This window comes from Melanotaenia boesemani, chromosome 2, assembly GCF_017639745.1.
Source record: "Melanotaenia boesemani isolate fMelBoe1 chromosome 2, fMelBoe1.pri, whole genome shotgun sequence".
NCBI lineage: Eukaryota > Metazoa > Chordata > Actinopteri > Atheriniformes > Melanotaeniidae > Melanotaenia > Melanotaenia boesemani.
The window spans coordinates 20,653,568-20,670,232 of NC_055683.1; the positions used below are offsets into that span (position 1 = coordinate 20,653,568).

General features: G+C 37.6%; 2 protein-coding genes and 1 long non-coding RNA gene across 4 annotated transcripts; 1 reads left to right on the forward strand and 2 right to left on the reverse strand.

Moving 5' to 3' along the window:
- Positions 1 to 235: 235 nt before the first annotated feature.
- On the forward strand, positions 236 to 10,182 carry eps8l1a (eps8 like 1a). Its single transcript, XM_041995287.1, has 14 exons — positions 236 to 390; positions 1,836 to 1,944; positions 2,084 to 2,142; positions 2,852 to 2,984; positions 3,462 to 3,550; positions 3,651 to 3,725; positions 3,810 to 3,958; positions 4,035 to 4,238; positions 4,458 to 4,566; positions 5,145 to 5,285; positions 5,417 to 5,567; positions 6,402 to 6,564; positions 7,032 to 7,164; positions 8,921 to 10,182. Exons 2-14 carry the CDS (start codon positions 1,836 to 1,838, stop codon positions 8,987 to 8,989), a joined length of 1,584 nt encoding a protein of 527 aa, XP_041851221.1. The 5' UTR covers positions 236 to 390; the 3' UTR covers positions 8,990 to 10,182.
- Positions 10,183 to 13,125: 2,943 nt separating this feature from the next.
- On the reverse strand, positions 13,126 to 15,960 carry nme4 (NME/NM23 nucleoside diphosphate kinase 4). Of its 2 annotated transcripts, none has more exons than XM_041995309.1 (5): positions 15,784 to 15,960; positions 14,100 to 14,233; positions 13,905 to 14,006; positions 13,658 to 13,770; positions 13,126 to 13,545 (listed from the first exon to the last, which is right to left on the reverse strand). In XM_041995309.1, exons 1-5 carry the CDS (start codon positions 15,914 to 15,916, stop codon positions 13,425 to 13,427), a joined length of 603 nt encoding a protein of 200 aa, XP_041851243.1. In that variant the 5' UTR covers positions 15,917 to 15,960; the 3' UTR covers positions 13,126 to 13,424. The 2 variants fall into 2 exon arrangements, with proteins under 2 accessions (XP_041851243.1, XP_041851233.1); XM_041995299.1 differs by having other exon boundaries at positions 14,100 to 14,236.
- Positions 14,448 to 15,517, reverse strand: LOC121646380. Its single transcript, XR_006011615.1, has 2 exons — positions 15,132 to 15,517; positions 14,448 to 15,082 (listed from the first exon to the last, which is right to left on the reverse strand). It is a non-coding gene; the product is annotated as an uncharacterized LOC121646380 (long non-coding RNA).
- Positions 15,961 to 16,665: the final 705 nt, after the last annotated feature.

The following is a 16,665-nucleotide window of genomic DNA, read 5'->3' on the forward strand; positions in this document are numbered from 1 at the left end:
TGGTCTCAAGTGAAACTTGATGTTGCTTTATTTGTGTGGATAAAGAGGTTTATGAAGACCGGATTACATTTTTTTCTTTGTTTTGCTGCAGATCACATTCACCTCATGGCACAAGCTTCAGTTGTTGATAGAAACGTCTATCGTAGAAAGAGAGAATACAGAAAAAGAATGGGAGGGAGGAAGCATATGTGTGTGTGGATCAGAGGGTCAGGGGAGAGTGAAAGCAACGCAGATTATATGCAGTGTAAAGCCAGACTTGTTTTTCTTGTTTCGGCATATGTCAAGAAGGTAGGACGTCCTCCCGTAAGCAGCAAGGCTCAGTGCACATCCAATTTTGAAGAACGGTTGGTGTTGTTGCCTTGGATTTGAACGCTCAAGCCACATGAAAAGGTAAGATGATGCATCTAGATTTCACAACTTAATTACATGTTTGTGTTTGTTAAAGAGCGATATAAACGGGAGGAAAGAGAAAGGTAGAAAGGTAAAGGTACGCCTGCCAGATGACAGCCAGCTGTCTAACATCAGTACTCAATTAAACCTATATTTTAAAGCTGTAATTAATCTTGTAGCAGTAGAATATTATAGTATTTATAACTGTATTAAGTTTTTTTCAATGCATTTCATGATACTGCTGTAAAAGGTCATGCAGTGCTCACCGCCTTATCATCATACCAAAAAAGGAAAGAAAAAAGCTGTACAAACAAACATGAAACATCAAAACAAACAGCAACACTACAGTGTAAACTTCTTTCATCTTTTCAGATCCAGTCTGAACAGTTTCTTTCTTAAGTTTTGATGGATGTGTCATCTGCATACCATCTGGTAACAGCGGTTTTTCCTGTCTTGTGTATCTGTCATTTCCCAAACATGACATGTGGAACGTGGCAGTATGGTGTGCTGTCCTATTTACTATCATTCAAAGTAACTCAAAATTAAGAAGTAAATTAGACCAATACAGTTAATCAGTATCTTTCTTTTTGTATAGTTTCATATTTACATAGCTTTTTTTTAAAGATCAAATCAAATGCATAAAATTGCAAATAAAATGTGGTTTATGTAAATTAAAGGCAGGAAGGAAAAACAGTGAAGGGTCATAACCCTAACCCTAAACCATATTTATCCAGATTTAATTGTTTCTCTACCATCTGAAGGGCATGAAAGGTCACTAAATGGTTTAAGAAATCATACTTGTATACCCTTCTAATAATCAAATCTCAACACAATGATCTTGGTCCCGCGTTTTAGTGACACCTCTCCATCACCATTATCAAAACATTTAGAAGAATTGTGTCTGATCTCTCTTTAAAAAAGTTTTTTAAAAAGGTCTTTTGGAGTCACTGCACAAGTGTCATGAATGGCGGACGTCGGAGGAGGTGAGGACCCAATTGCAGGCAGTCAGAGGCAGGAGGCAGAATTGGTGCAGGTGACAGGTTTATTCCAGAACTCAAGATAAATCCAACAAACTAAACCACACATGACCAAATGAGAGGATCTGACAAGGAGCGACTGAAAACCAGGAGTACTTATACACAGAGGGAGTAACAACACACAGGTGAAGTGGATGACTAATCAGACCAGCTGAACTAACGAGGCAGAACAGAAATCACAGGAACACAAGAGGGAAAACCAAACATGACAAAACTGAAACCTAAAGCATGAACATAACAAGAACTATAAACCAAGAACAAGACCGAACTAAACATGACAAAAACCAGAATCCTAAACCATGATCAAAACACCCACCAAAACCCAGAAACCGTGACAACAAGGGCATTGACGCTGTTTTGGTGTAATTAAATGATCAGTTTTACTCTCTTTGCATCTACATCCAACAGATGTCAACACCTCCCGCAGTGGCTCCGCGAAAGGCTTCAGGAGTCAGAGTACTGATCACTCCTGGAGAACAGCCTCCTTCTGGGGGGCTGTCCATTCAGACTGGCAAAGGTGCAGTATATGTGGACATGCAATACTGGCACAAACATGCATTTTAATCCTTTGCATGGATGAAAATTGTTGCATGCAAAAGGCTGATTTCTGTAAAGATAACTGTGTTTGCATGAATTGTTGTTCTGTATACGCTCAGAAAATGGCACCAGAGCTGCATCCACTGACACATCTGTGCTGAATGCAGACAGAGAAGTGGTGAGCACAAATGATTATTTTAAGATATTCTTTATTTGTCTGTTCATTATTTGTGATTACAAATAGGATTTGCAATTTATCAATAAAATTTTAAATTAAAAGTCAGTGGCAACCTGTTCAAAAATGATGTTTATAGAATTTTAAGTGAACCTCAACATGCATCTGCAGAAAAAAAGCCATCAAAAGAAAAGCAAGATGAAAGCGTGTAAATGCAGATAATTACAGCATTGCAAGTAATGTGTGAGATTTTTGGCTAAAGTAAATGAAAATTTTAATTTTTTATTATTTCAAACCTTTAATTAACTGTTCTGTATATACTAACAGTATAATTAACAACTAACTAGCAGCCCTGTCAAATCAGGAGAAAACATGGAGTAATTGTCTAATTTAGCTTGGAATGACATTTATTTACCATTTTAACTCTTAGGGCTACAGTTTGTAGTAAAGCTGCTGCAATGCATTGCTTTTTACAAAAAGTTCAAGTTACTAGGCACTACTGAGAACAATTATGTGAATGAGCTAGAAGATTAATTTAAGCATTGCAATTAAAATGTTATGACTGTTGGATTTCCTGATGCACTACATTTCTTTAGCCTTCAACAAACATTTTTCTTATGCATTATATATTAAATATATTAATAGTTAAAATGTTCCCTTAAAATGCTTTGGGAAATGACCGATATCCATTATATGTGAAATATTCCTTTAGGAGATCTTAAACCATTGCTTTGACGATGTGGAAAGATTCATGTCACGCTTGCAGCAGGCAGCCGAGGCCCAGGGTGTTATCAACCAAAGGAAGAAGAAGAGAAGCAGGAAAAGCAAGAAGGAAAAGAACAATGGTAAGAGCTGGTTTTCCACCACATCAACTAACTATGCAGTTGTGAAGGCTGAAATGCTCAGCTTTAGCTGCAGGTTGGCTGGAAAGTGCTGACTTCTGGTGCACAGCTAAAAAGTACAAAATTCTTGTAGGTGTGTGATGCCCCTCCCCCCATCTTGGAGCAGGCCCCAGCTAATCTAGAAAGAAATACGCTGAAATGGGCTGGTCATCCAGTACTGCAGCTCACCGGGGTCTTCCAGGCTGTAAAAGCTGGCATTTTTATGTTTTCATAATCCCCTATGCAAATAGCTTATTGCTGTCTTTAAACCAACACTGTCTAAGAAACACGGCAAATACAGAGAAGCTACAGCTGAGTCAATCCAGGAAGATAAAGAATCACTTCATTCCTTTGTGTTGAGCTTATGGTATGACACAAACAAGGTTGTATGTGCTCCATTGTGCATTGTTACTTTGGTCATTTCTGTGACTGTGCTTACAGATGATTTGTTGAGCTTGAAAGCATTGCCTCCATCAGAGCAGGACTTTGTGGAGCTCTTTCAGAAAATCAAATATTCCCTCTGTCTGCTGGTGAGATTTAACTAAACAAACATTCATTAGCCACAGAACAATTCTTAAAAGTTTGGTATAACAACTGAACATCTAAATGAGGATTTGTTGTTTTTATTAGGACCGTCTCAAGTCATCCATCTCACAACCAGATGCTCCAGAGCTGCTGCATCACATTTTTGTGCCTCTCACTTTGGTGGGACATTGCATGTTTTATCTGGTGGTTTCTATGTTAATGTCACTGCAACTGTTATTGTAGTAACAATCCTCTGTTTTATAGATGGTGAAAACAACTGGTGGGCCAGCATTAGCTTCTTCTGTAGTCAGCCCAGCTATGACCAGAGGTGCTGTTTCTTTGCTTCAGAATCACTTGAGTGAGGAGGAAAAAGAGCTGTGGACTTCGTTAGGAAGCAACTGGACTTCATCCTGGTCTGTGTGTTTCAGTCGTTTTTGACGTACAGTGTCACATTGTTCTAACATTAAACATATTCCCCCTTTTTTTTAGTTTGAAACTTGATGTTTCTAAGCCTCCATATTCACCTACCTTTATGGATGGGTGGCAGCCTCAGGCATATGACTCGGCTGGCCAGCTTTTGGAAGATCCCATCCAAGTGCAACACAAACAGGATTATGTCAGAGAAGGTGGGAAGACACAACGTCAGCAGGAACAAGCCCAATCTGCAACAGATAGCTATGGGGGAGGCATTGAGTAAGTAAGCCTTCACACACTGAAGAAATGACCTTAAAAAACAAGGCAGAGTCATAAATATAACCAAATTCCTTGTGACTTCCTTGTGAGTACATTGTCTAATGAATGAACTGGGGCAGCTGTTAAATTTTAGAAACACAACATAAATGTTCCTGTCTTTCATTTAAAACTAAATCTGATCATTTTCGTACAATAATTTTTACCTTCTTTTTATTTTAGAGATGGAAATGGTCTTCCACCAGAGGGCGAGAGACTCTACTGCTGCAGTTATGATTTTGTGGCCAGAAACAGCAGTGAACTGTCAGTGCTTCAAGGGGAAACACTAGAGGTACTGTAAACACCGACAGCTGACGTCATATGTAGGGTTGCAAATGGGAGGAAAATTTCCGATAAATTTACAGCAACTTTCTAAGGGAATTTAAGCTGGGAAATTTTGGTAATTTATGTTTTGAGCCTTGAGGAAATGTGTGGCACTTAATCTGCTGCTACAGTTTGGTAGCATTCTTTACTTAGCATTATTGTCTTTGCACAATATTTACACACATACAAAGACTTTCCTTCAACATTAGTTTGTGTGAAATGCTGCCACACATCGGATGGAGAACGTGACATTTTTACTGTCAAATAAGATAACAAAAAAGCTTTTATAAAAACTAATGCATGAACGGCATGAACAGATATATAGTTAACAACTGGAGTTTTCTTTAAAATATTTTACAATTGATCTATAACATAAATTTACCCCATAATATTATTAAAACTTGACATTATGTAGTTGCAAGCTCAAGTGTGGCCTCAGTGCTCCAGGGCTGAAGAAACCACCAGTTCATGTGATGAAGGGGGGTGTGGCCTCACTGGATGCACTGGCAAAAATAGAATTTGACTGATTTGAATAACTTTTTTTAGGTGCTTGAATCATCAAAGCGCTGGTGGAAGTGTCGGAATCGCTTTGAACAGATTGGATTTGTTCCCTATAATATACTGGAGCCCCTGTCTGCTCTGAATAAACCAGAACAAGACTATCAAGTGGTTCGAAGAGAGTCAAAGGTACAAGTCCAGACACAGCTCCACTAGCATGCGGAATTATATTTTTGTTGCTAAAAACAATCTGACTTTTTTTGTGTGTGTGTGTTTTGTGTCTAAGTTTGTTTTTATCCACTCCTGCTTTCCCATAACAGAAAACCGCTGTTATTCCTCGGACAAAATACTTCTCATATACTCCATCAAGCACAGATCCAAGCAGTCCCACGCATAGAAGCCCAATGCGGGTTCAGAGTATGGTTCTACCATCTACCACCATCATTTCAGGAGAAAATGATGATGATCGAGGTAATTCATCATCTCATGGACAAGAACACATGCCTAGATACCAGTATACACTGGATCTTGTCCATAAGTTAATGCTTAAAAACAGTAGCAAATGAAAACAGGGGGTACCAACATACAGGACTAACCAGACATATTTGGACAGGGACACAGTTTTTGTCATTTTAGCTTTACATAAAATGAAATGCAAGTTAAACTTATGCAATGAACAAGAAAAAAATGCAAGGGTATGGTAATTACAGCTTCTTAATATGTAGAAACCTTATTGTCCTTGGGCTCAGATTCAATTGGAAAGATAGAGAAAAAAATGTTCATTTTAAATACTTTATATTTCTCTGTCAGTGTTAGAAATCTGAAATCAATGAAAATTGCATCCTTTACTTTGCTTTGCTGGACTTAGCTTTCCTGAGCTGTTGTTTATGTTAATATTATTATGCACAGATTTATCTACTGTAAGTAATCTGGGATTGTTAATGGATGAATAACAAACAAGAAAAAAATGTCCATCTATGAAATAGCTTTTCAATAAACCATGTTAAAAAGTTCTGACTTCAAAAACCTCTCCTGAATTTTTAAATACACTCATATTATCCAGTATAAATACAACTCACTTTAACCTCCTATGTATTGCACAATTTAAAATTTAGTTAAAGTTGTGCTTAAATACTTCTTCATCTAACTAGCATGGTGTCCTATCTTTAGTGGACAGTTTTTTTAAAGATGCTTCTTTTAGCTTTTCTTTGTTTCCTCATTAACCCCCTCACCATATGCCACACTGTATATGATGTAGTAAATTAAGTGTTTTTGCATGTATATGCATTTTCTGTATTTTTACAGTCTTGATAATGAATGATGAGCTTCTACAGCGACTAGCTGCAAGAAGAGAGTCACTTCATCAGCCAGCGGCTCCTCGCCTGTCTAACACCACTGCTTCCCTGAACTACCACTCTCCATCTGCAGAGGTGGAGGCATGGCTCACTGAAAAAGGCTTCAGTCAATCGTGAGTGCAGGGCATACATGCGACATGCGGGACAGATGTGTGTGTGTGTGTATATATATATATATATATATATATACATATATATATATATATATATATATATATATATATATGTATATTTATATGAACTTATCTGTCTCTTAACATTTACTAAACAGTATTTTATTTATTTAGTGGCAGATCATTGACTGCATTCAACTACAAGGGGACGCTATAATACTGCATGTATTGCATGCTGCTTAGTGTTTCAGCTTTACTGAGTTTTGAGTTGAACAGAAAACACTCAATGCTCCAATATAAATAAGAAGGTAGTCTTGAATTTGCTTTAAATTACTTTACTTTCAACAACTGAATTTTTTCTTGACAAAAATATGAAACCCAGGTGAATCATGACCTATTAAATTTGAAATATTTGACAGAAAACAGGCAACAAATGCTGCTTTTCTTGCTCACTCTACTTCTTTTAGAACAATTGAGTGCCTGGGAATTTTGAATGGAGCGCAGCTGTTTTCCTTGAATAAAGAGGAGCTCTGCACTGTGACACCAGAAGAAGGAGCGAGGGTTTACAGCCAGATAATGGTTCAGAAGGCTCTTCTTGAGGTTAGTCCAATGTTATTCCGGATGTTCTTGTGTATGCTTGTCTGTTTGTGTGTTTGTACAACGATACTTGGATCCATGTGTCCTCTGCCATCTGTTTACTCAACCTTGACTTCTGCACACGCTTACAGCATTTAACCACACTGTTACTGACTTACACCTCACAGCGGTAAAAACCAAAAACACACAGAAAAAAAGTCCTTTTGAATAATCTCCATTATAATACATGTTATTTTTTTCATATTTACAATAAGTCAGATTTTACTTACAGCTTACATTAAAAGGGCCTTTTCATATTTTTTTTTACATTCAAAATGGCAAATTAACCTTAATGACATCAAATTAGAATAAGCAGAATCAGGATTAAGCAAACCTTTTAATGTCAAGGCAGCTTTATTTATATAGCAAGTTTCATACATATGACCACCCAATGTGCTGTGCATGATCAAAAGAAACATACACAGGAATACATACAATGAGTTATATATATTCAGACATATGCAGTATAATTATTCAAGAAGAAAAATCAAAAAGAACTCTCTAGCTTAATCCACAACTAGGCTCTCAGTTAAATAACTGCGTTGATATGAATTAGAGCAGCTTTGACTTTATCAGTACTAAATAAAGTTATGTGGATTTGATTCCACAAAGAATGATGTTCGTGACAAAATACCACAGAGAACGGCTGCTATATTGCCTAAAATTTACCAGAACATCATGAAACTTTGAAGGAGGATAAATGTTTGTGTACTTATTGTTATGCATATGTCACATTGTGTTTTTGTCTATAAGTATGATTTAAAAGTCAGCTCACCTATTGACCAATTAATACATAAAACCAAGTTATTCTACAGCAGGACTATTACATTCGGTCTCACAAGGGCCGCAGTCCTGCAGGTTTTCAGTGTTCCCTGCACCAACACTCCTGACTCAATGAATGAATTATGGTGCAAAACTTCATAGGTTATTGGGGGTTGCTGATCCTGACATGCCTCTGAGCCTGCAAACGAGGTAGCAGCAGTGGCGAACCAGACCAACCTTATTGTGTTATCAAGTAGATTAGGGTGGTATCTTAACTCCTGTAGACTTTTTCTTCAACACGGATGGACAGATGCGCAGTCCTCCAAAAAGCTAACAACCCCTGGTGCTGATGTTACAAGTTGGTTCAATGCTGATTAGCTAAAAAAAAAATTAGCTTGCGCTAAGAAGGGCTGACTTGGGTCAACAACTACTGGCTTTGTACAATTACTTCAGAGCCACTTCTCTATGTATCTTGCTGCCACTTGGAGGCAATAATCAGAAATACAGTATAATAATTGACTTGTATCTCTCTTGGCTATGTTGGTGGTATTGTTGGTGCATCGCTGCTGGTTTTTGATGTTGGTAAGAACCTTATTACAAGAATCCACAATGTATGAGTCAAAGTAACCAGTCAGGGCCAAGTGGAGTCTTGGACCCTTATTGATCACTATCACCTTTATAAATAATGTGGTTTCCAGCCTGTGCCAATATGACAGTCTTCTCTTGGGAAGGGCTTAAAAAGCTGAGCTGAAGCACAGCAGAGAGGGAGGGGAAGGGACATGTGTGGTGTAGCCATAATAGTTTTAATCAACTGAGTGTCATTAAAAAGAATATTTAGCCTTTGTGAACTGTAAATATAGCCAAAGAACTTAAACTATTTAAGTGCATCTGATAGCTTCTTTTGAAGTTTAAGGTTTTTTCACTGACTCAAATAAACCTGTTATTTTTTTTTCCTCAGGATGTTCACAAAGCTTCAGAACTAGATGCAGCCATGGAGAAGCAAAAGATGAAGATTGACTTGAAATAATGGAGTGATGTGTGACGCATATCAGTATCCACTAAGGTTCTATTAATCTTTTAATCATACACAGACAAACCTTACATTACATAACAGATTAATCAACAAAAGCCACACTGATTTTCTCATGGACAAACAAATTATTTTTGATATGTTCTCAGAATAGACTCAGCAAGTGATATTCTTACTCTTTAGCTTTCATTTTTTTTATTTTACAGTTTACATCTTTTTGATATACTTTAAGGCAGCATTTGAAATTTAATAGCAAACACAATAACCTAAAGTTATTACCTTGTTAGTTCAAATACACATCAAAAATACGTATGACATCTAAAACATCAGCGCTGACTATTTCCATTGTGTTCTCTAGACAGTGAAAAGTTAATTATTGTATATAACACAGAATACAAGTCACTATATTTGCAATGATAAAATGTGTTTTTTTTTTTATTCTGGCAAAGATGGTTTAATCATGTATCATTAAAAAGACTTGAAGAAATGTACATTGTCAGTCTCATTCCATACTTCAATACTGCATAAAACATCATGATCCAAGTACTTTCTTTCTTTTTTTTTATAAGCTTTGCAAGACTAAAATACGTCTGATTTGATACAATTATTACAAATGAAACTGATAGCACTGAGGTAAGTTAATATCATGCAGAGATGTGCTGTGAAAATTACATTACTTTAGCCGAGGTTAATGAATGATGTTCATCAGTGGTCCAATGTACCCATGTAAAAACAATTCACATTTCAGATGTCATATAATCGTCCTCTCACTTAACGTCCTTAGAGGTAGGCAGATTTATTTTTCTAGTTAAATCAGGTAATTTCCAAAAAGGTAGATTAGAAAAATTATAGGAAACATCTTTAGGGCATAAAGACAAAAATGGTAGAAGAGAAGGTAAATAGCTTTGTTTTCACTTTTAGTGAATACATTACATTCAGGTAACTCAGGTTTTGAGGAACTTTAATATGAATTACCAAAAAGAAAGTCTGATTCATGTAGCAGTTTCTTTGATTTTTGCTAATGCAACATAACAAGCACCATGTTGGTTGCACACCATGACGGTGTGCATTCAGGTTACACAATTTGAATTGATTGCATTTTCTGTCCAAACACCTGAATGATTTTTATTGCTGGTGTCTGTTTTTTCTGTGTTTAGGGTGCCCAAAACATCTCAATCAAAGCAAAATATCGTTAGCCTCATAGCATAATTGCCTAAGTCATTTTTTTGGCCAAATTGTGATTCCTGCATAACTTTACTCTCCTACCACTGCTGCATCACCCTGCCTTTCTGCCCATGTCATTGGCCAATCACAACACTTTTTAGAATCCAAAAACACTATCTGCCTTAGTCATTTCTTTGACTTAGGCAGTTTTGATGCTACAAACAAAATGGCAGAAAGCATGAGAAAGAGGGCTCGGTTGTCCACAAGTGAAGCATTAGCTCTTCTCTTTGATTCCTTTTCATCTGGTAAGAAGTTCATATTTCTTAAATTTTCAAGACAGTAAATGTAAAAAGTCAATTAAAGGGATTATGAACTGTGTATGTAAATCACAATTATGTTATGATGAAGTATTGTAGCTAGCTAGCTAGCTACAATACACGTGGTTTACTGTATTAAAATACTCAACAGCACTTCATTTTCTGCTTTATTGTCAGGGAATGAAGTTGATATAGAGGAGTCAGAGGATTTAGATGAGAGTAGTCCTGAGAAAGAAGGAAATGATGTAGACATGGGGCAACAGATTGAAGAGGAAACAGCCAGTAAAGCCTCTAGAGCTGAATCAGATCCTGATTCATCATCAGAAAGTGAACCTGATGACAGTGTCAGGGATAAGGACTATACACCTGAGAAAGATGATTGCTCAGATAATGGTAGTGATACAGACATAGCTCAACAAAGTGATGGAGAAACAGAAGCTGCACTTGAAACTTCAGCTGTTCAACGTCATAGGCGCCCAAGACCACATACGTGGAAGCGAGAGGTGATAAAAGAGAAGCGTCTTAAGGGGGAGAGATACAGGAATACAAAGGGACAGGAGAGACCACCAAAGACCATGGGCCCACCCTGCACATCACAGCACTGTTTAAGGTCGAAGAAACGAAGTTGTGAACTACTGACTGAAGAGGACAGAACAATTATCTTCAACAATTTCTGGTCCATTCCCTCCTGGGAGACACGCAAGCTGTATATCCAGACTTTAGTCGAGAATTTGCCTATACAACAGAAAAAAGGTGGTGTTGCATCAAGGAGAACAACGTCTCTATCATACAACCTCCAACTGGCAGATAGATGTAAACTACCTGTGTGTAAGAATCTTTTCTGTTCAACACTTGGCATCGCCCCCAGAACCATCGGATCATGGTTAACTGTGGACATGAAAAACAAAACTGTTCCATGTAAACCCAAGACTAACAAGACTGGTCCACATGTCCCCATATCAGATGTTGACCAGACCTTCCTGAAAGAATGGCTCTCTGGACTGCCTACTGTCCCATCCCATTATTGCCGTCAGGTTCCCTCCTATCAGGATAAGAAGTTCCTGGAGCCAGGAACAGTTCTAAGTGATCTTCACAAGGAATATCAGAAAGCTGCTGGTGAAAATGGAACGCGTGCTGTGAGTGAGACATATTTTCGAAAAGTGTTCAGTGAGCAGCAATACTCTGTGTTCATACCAAAAAAAGACCAGTGTGATGTATGTGTCAGTGCCAAAGTGGGAAATACTGATCAGGATACCCTTACTACTCACTTGAAATTAAAGGCTCAGGCTCAAGCTGAAAAAGCCAAGGATAAAAAGGAATCCAGTGACAAACTTTCAGTGTGGACAATGGACCTTCAATGCGTTCTTCTCTGCCCCCAGACAAAAGCAAGTACAATGTACTATAAAACTAAATTACAGATGCACAACTTTACTTGCTTTAACATGACTAACAAAGATGGGTATTGTTATGCTTGGGAGGAGCATGAAGGCTCCCTCAGCAGTGAGGTTTTTGCCCATCTGCAGTCCAAACACTTTGATTCAATCCTAGAGGCCAACAGAAACATTGAGAAAGTCATTGTCTGGAGTGATGGCTGTGGATATCAAAATCGGTGTGGCACCATCAGCAACACCTACCTTCATCTAGCCATGAAGCATGGTGTCACCATAGAGCAAAAGTTTCTGGTTGCAGGGCACACACAAATGGAGTGTGACTCCATGCATAGCCTCATTGAACGCCGCATCATTAAAGATATTCACACTCCACGTGACTACATTGTCATCTTTGAGACCGCACGAATGCATCCATCTCCATACAAGGTGACTCAGCTATACCACAATGACTTCATGAAGTTATCTAGGGCCTATGTCACCAATATTCGACCAGGTAAAAAAGTTGGTGACCCCACAGTCCATGACCTCCGGGCTCTCCAGTACTTGGCTGATGGTCAAATCCGGTTCAAGTTGGATTTTGAATCTGACTGGGAGAACCTGCCTCAGCGAATCAGCATCCCTGAAGAACCATTCCAGTGGGTCCCACTCTTTCCTGCCCAATTGCCAATTACTCTCAGGAAATTCAATGACTTGCAGGCAATGAAAGCAGTGCTACCAAAAGTGGCCCACCAGTACTATGACAACCTCCCTCATCAATAGACAGTGTGAAAATGAGTCTGCACACCACCTGAGTTTAAGTTCGATTAAGGGTGGGAAAGGAAAACAGTGGTTAGAAGTTTAAGAGGTCTAAGGTTAGACATTAAGAAACAACCTGATTAAGGTTGAGTTACATCTTTGTTATATTTAGGAGAGTAAAACAACTTTATTTACGTTATGTTTTTATTTATATTTCAGAGAAAAAATGCCTAAGTCATGGCATATTCTGCCCAAGTCATTTTTATTTGTTAGGCAATTGATGATGGGTCTTTTCCTCTTCACATACTTGTTCACACATCTGGTTGAATGTACTATTATAATTTCAATAAAAAATACCAATGTGTTTTCAAAAAATTGTGTTTTTTCTTGTTTTCCAAAAACATTGAAATATGACTTAGGCAATTATGCTATGAGGCTAACGATATGAAAAAATTACAAAAAGAGAACTAGATTAACATACAGTTCTGTTGTGTTACTTTTGAGTTTATATATATATATATATATATTTAAATTAATATTCTGCACAGCATGCCTTTAAGTTAGACGGTACTGCCTTTAAGTAACTTCTAACCTAAGTTTGTTAACCATTAGTCAAATAGAGTATTTCAGAAACATCAATGAGATGCTTGTAGTTCAGGCCTTTCCTGAAAAAATCTTTTGATATTAAGTGCATTTTCTGAGGTAAATTATTTTGATGGAAACCGGAATATGGCTTATCTCCATCAATCAGTGTGGTCAGAGGAGACAGACCCTTGAGCAGCAGTAGAAGAGGTAGAGCTACTAACTCTTCGCCCATTAGCATCTTCACTTCTCACTGGTGCTAGATTTGTCACAGCAGTCCCAGTCCATGAGCTCTTGTGCTTTGAACCACAGCTGGATCTCCCTTTGAGCCCCTTCCACTGAGTCACTGGCATGGACCACATTCCTTTAAAGGATCAACATTCATGATTACTTTATCTCCATGGCACAAGTTGTTCCATAAGGTTTAATCATGAAACTTGCAAAATGTTTGATGAAATGACAAGATATCAGGTTACCTGCTGACATGCAGGCTGAAATCTCCTCTGACGGTGCCTGCCAGGGCCTCAGCTGGATTGGTGTGTCCCACCATTGTTCGGGATGTCTGGACAACGTTATGACCTTCCCATACCTAAACAAAGATAAAGCAACATACAGAAATTGCAAAAAATAAGCCAACATTATGGACAAGTACAAAAAAAAAACAAAACAAAAATAATAACAACCAGATGTAACCCACGAAGAAACAGAAAATGAAGCCCTCACCATGACAACAACAGGTCCTGAGGTCATATAGCGCACCAGGCTGTGATAGAAAGACTTTTTCCTCAGTTCACAATAGTGCTCAGACAGGAGATCTTCAGATGCCTTCACAACAGATAAAACCACAGTTAAGCATGAAACTGAGAACTTGCACATAAAATTAACATTCCCAGACACATTTATTTTAATGTCATTTACCTGCAACATCCTCAGACCGACCAGTTTGAAGCCCCGTTGCTCAAACCGCTGAATGATTTGTCCAACAAGACGGCGCTGAACCCCGTCTGGCTTTACAGCTATGAGAGTCCGCTCCCTCACATCTGGAAAAGCTGCTGCTACAAGAGAAACACCAAAGATGTTAAACCTTACAAAACGCACATGCTGTCAGTGTCAGTAACCTGAGGACAAGATGACAAATAATGATCCAAACTCAGCCATTTGCAGCGGATAAATAGTTCTACAGTGAAATCAAAGAAACACACATGAGGTGTTTACATTATTGTAGAGAAAATTACTGATTAGAATTAATTGTTTAACCTTTTTTTCCATGTTTTCCATAACATTGTGAGCCAAATGCGTTCAGATCACAGGTCTGACATAGACTTTACTAAGGGTCTATGCTGTTGACATACACCCAGAATGTGGTTTGACATTTACTAGTTAAAATCAGCAATGTATTTCTTTAAAAAAGATATGTTTTTATAGCCGTAGCTGTTGCTCCAAAACTTATGCATATTATTCAGCATTAATGGTGCCTTCACAGATATACAATACACTCATGCAATTTGCACTTATACACTAATATCCTTTTAAAAAACTTAAAAGCTTTAAAGTTCAAAAAATACTTTGAACTTTGTGCTGAGAACAAGCTGGATGTTCCCTTTGCACTTTGGACTGGAGGATGGTTTCTAAAAAGAATCTCACATTTTCAGCAGACCACAGGAGAGTCTCTGTGTCCCAAAAGTAGCCTACATTTAATACGATCTCAGAGAAGACAGCATCTTTCTGAATCTTCTTATTAAAATTTTTATTCTATATTAAATTTGTGCCAGTGTATGGTCCAGACCATTCAGTCTTCTGCCTTGCAAATGCATGTTGATTTATCCAAATTCTCTGCTTTGAATAATTTGATGCACGTTAGATGAAAACATTCCTCAAATTTCATTTTGGAAGAAAATGTTCTTTTTTATTTTTGCCTACTCAGCCTTCCACATTACACTCTATTTCAACTTTTTTTTTTTTTTTTACACAGATGCCAACTTTTCTTTTACAAACAGAAGCTGTAACATCACGCACGAGCTCATGAAACACTGCATGCGATCAATTAAGTACACATGTGACGAAAGAACTCAGTCTGTTGGCTTGTCGCCAGAGTTGTGAGTGTGTAAGTTTAGGAAGTTTAACTTTGAGATAAAGTTTCGGATAAAACTATCATTTTTTGACGTTTACGCAGAAAACACGCTGTTTTTTTATTTTTAAAACGCACGTCATAGTTTCTATTGGTCACATAATCACCATCAACTTGAGCCTTTAACTTAATTTTGGTTCACGACCTCATACGTCGGGCAAGCAAATTTGTTTCCAAATACCCCATAAAGTTTTAAGTCCCCCGATCACCCTTTAAAAAAAAAAAAAAAAAAAAATGTTTCCCGTTGTCATGGCCCTGTTTTATTTCTAATTTTTAAATCTAAATATTTTAACCTTTCTTTTCAATTAACAAGTTATTTGTCACAGAAATTCAAGACAGACTTAAATTAAGCGATCAAGTCCTGAATCTCAGTCTATTGCGTCCCTTTGATAAAAAGAGAAACTCACCAAAGACTAAAATTAAACAGAAATAATATATGCTCCCTCTTTCCCATTGACAGACCAAATTACTTACTTGCTTTGCTCCTGTTCCAAGCATATCTGTGTCCATGTTGCAGCGCGCGGGGGATCCCTGATAGCAGACAGGTTTCTTGCTGTCCTGGATAAAACTGTTGGAGAATTATGGGAAACAGTCGCCGCTGCAACATGATCGTGTTTTCACGTGCGCTCTTGTGTAGCGAAGTCAACCCTCCTCAATAAAAGCTCGCGAGTCATGCCCCCATCCATCTGCCCTCAGTGTCACTCAAATTCAAACATTTAACTCCAATGATGCCAGTCCTGTTTGCTCCGTTTTTCTTTGTCCTGGGTAGTCACTTTCACCTTTTTTAAAATTACACCACCTAACATATGTCCCATTAGTAAAGCACTTTTTCTTATTTCTTTATTTAGTTACTTCGTTATTTCATCTCAGTCTTTACCCAACCAATTTTCTGATGTGGTCTGGTGACTGAAATAATCACTGATCCTCTCTCAAGAGAAAACAGAAAAGTAAAACAAAACCAAATAAATCAGGGCATTTCAAAGTTCAAAAATACATTTAGAAAAATTTGCTTAGTTTTGTAATAACTGCTATATGGTTTTATATTTGGTTCATGGGTTAATGTGTAAGATTAGTCACCCACAGTGGACATTATACTTCATGACCATATGGAATTTCATATAAGTTATGAATTGATCATTGAGGTTTCAAATAGCTGAAATTTACTTCATAGTAATATTTCTATTTTAAAGACATGGCATATGCTTAGAGGTAAGACTTTTAGACACACAAGCTCTGATCAAACTGGACATCCTGAACTGAGTCTCCTCCAGCTTGCTTTCTGACAGCCACCCATTACACTACAAAGCTGACAAAAGCAAGGTCTTCATTGTTTAGATAACAGCAAATAAATTAAAG

Bases quoted from the DNA above. Each gene is read 5' to 3' on its own strand.
- eps8l1a (XM_041995287.1), top strand. From the start codon at position 1,836: ATGTCAACACCTCCCGCAGTGGCTCCGCGAAAGGCTTCAGGAGTCAGA. The intron at 2,143-2,851 runs GTGAGCACAAAT...ATATTCCTTTAG, and splicing joins TGAATGCAGACAGAGAAGTG to GAGATCTTAAACCATTGCTT. The intron at 3,551-3,650 runs GTGAGATTTAAC...TGTTTTTATTAG, and splicing joins AATATTCCCTCTGTCTGCTG to GACCGTCTCAAGTCATCCAT.
- nme4 (XM_041995299.1), bottom strand. From the start codon at position 15,916: ATGTTGCAGCGGCGACTGTTTCCCATAATTCTCCAACAGTTTTATCCA. The intron at 14,007-14,099 runs GTAAATGACATT...TCTGTTGTGAAG, and splicing joins TCGGTCTGAGGATGTTGCAG to GCATCTGAAGATCTCCTGTC. The intron at 13,546-13,657 runs GTAACCTGATAT...GATCCTTTAAAG, and splicing joins TTCAGCCTGCATGTCAGCAG to GAATGTGGTCCATGCCAGTG.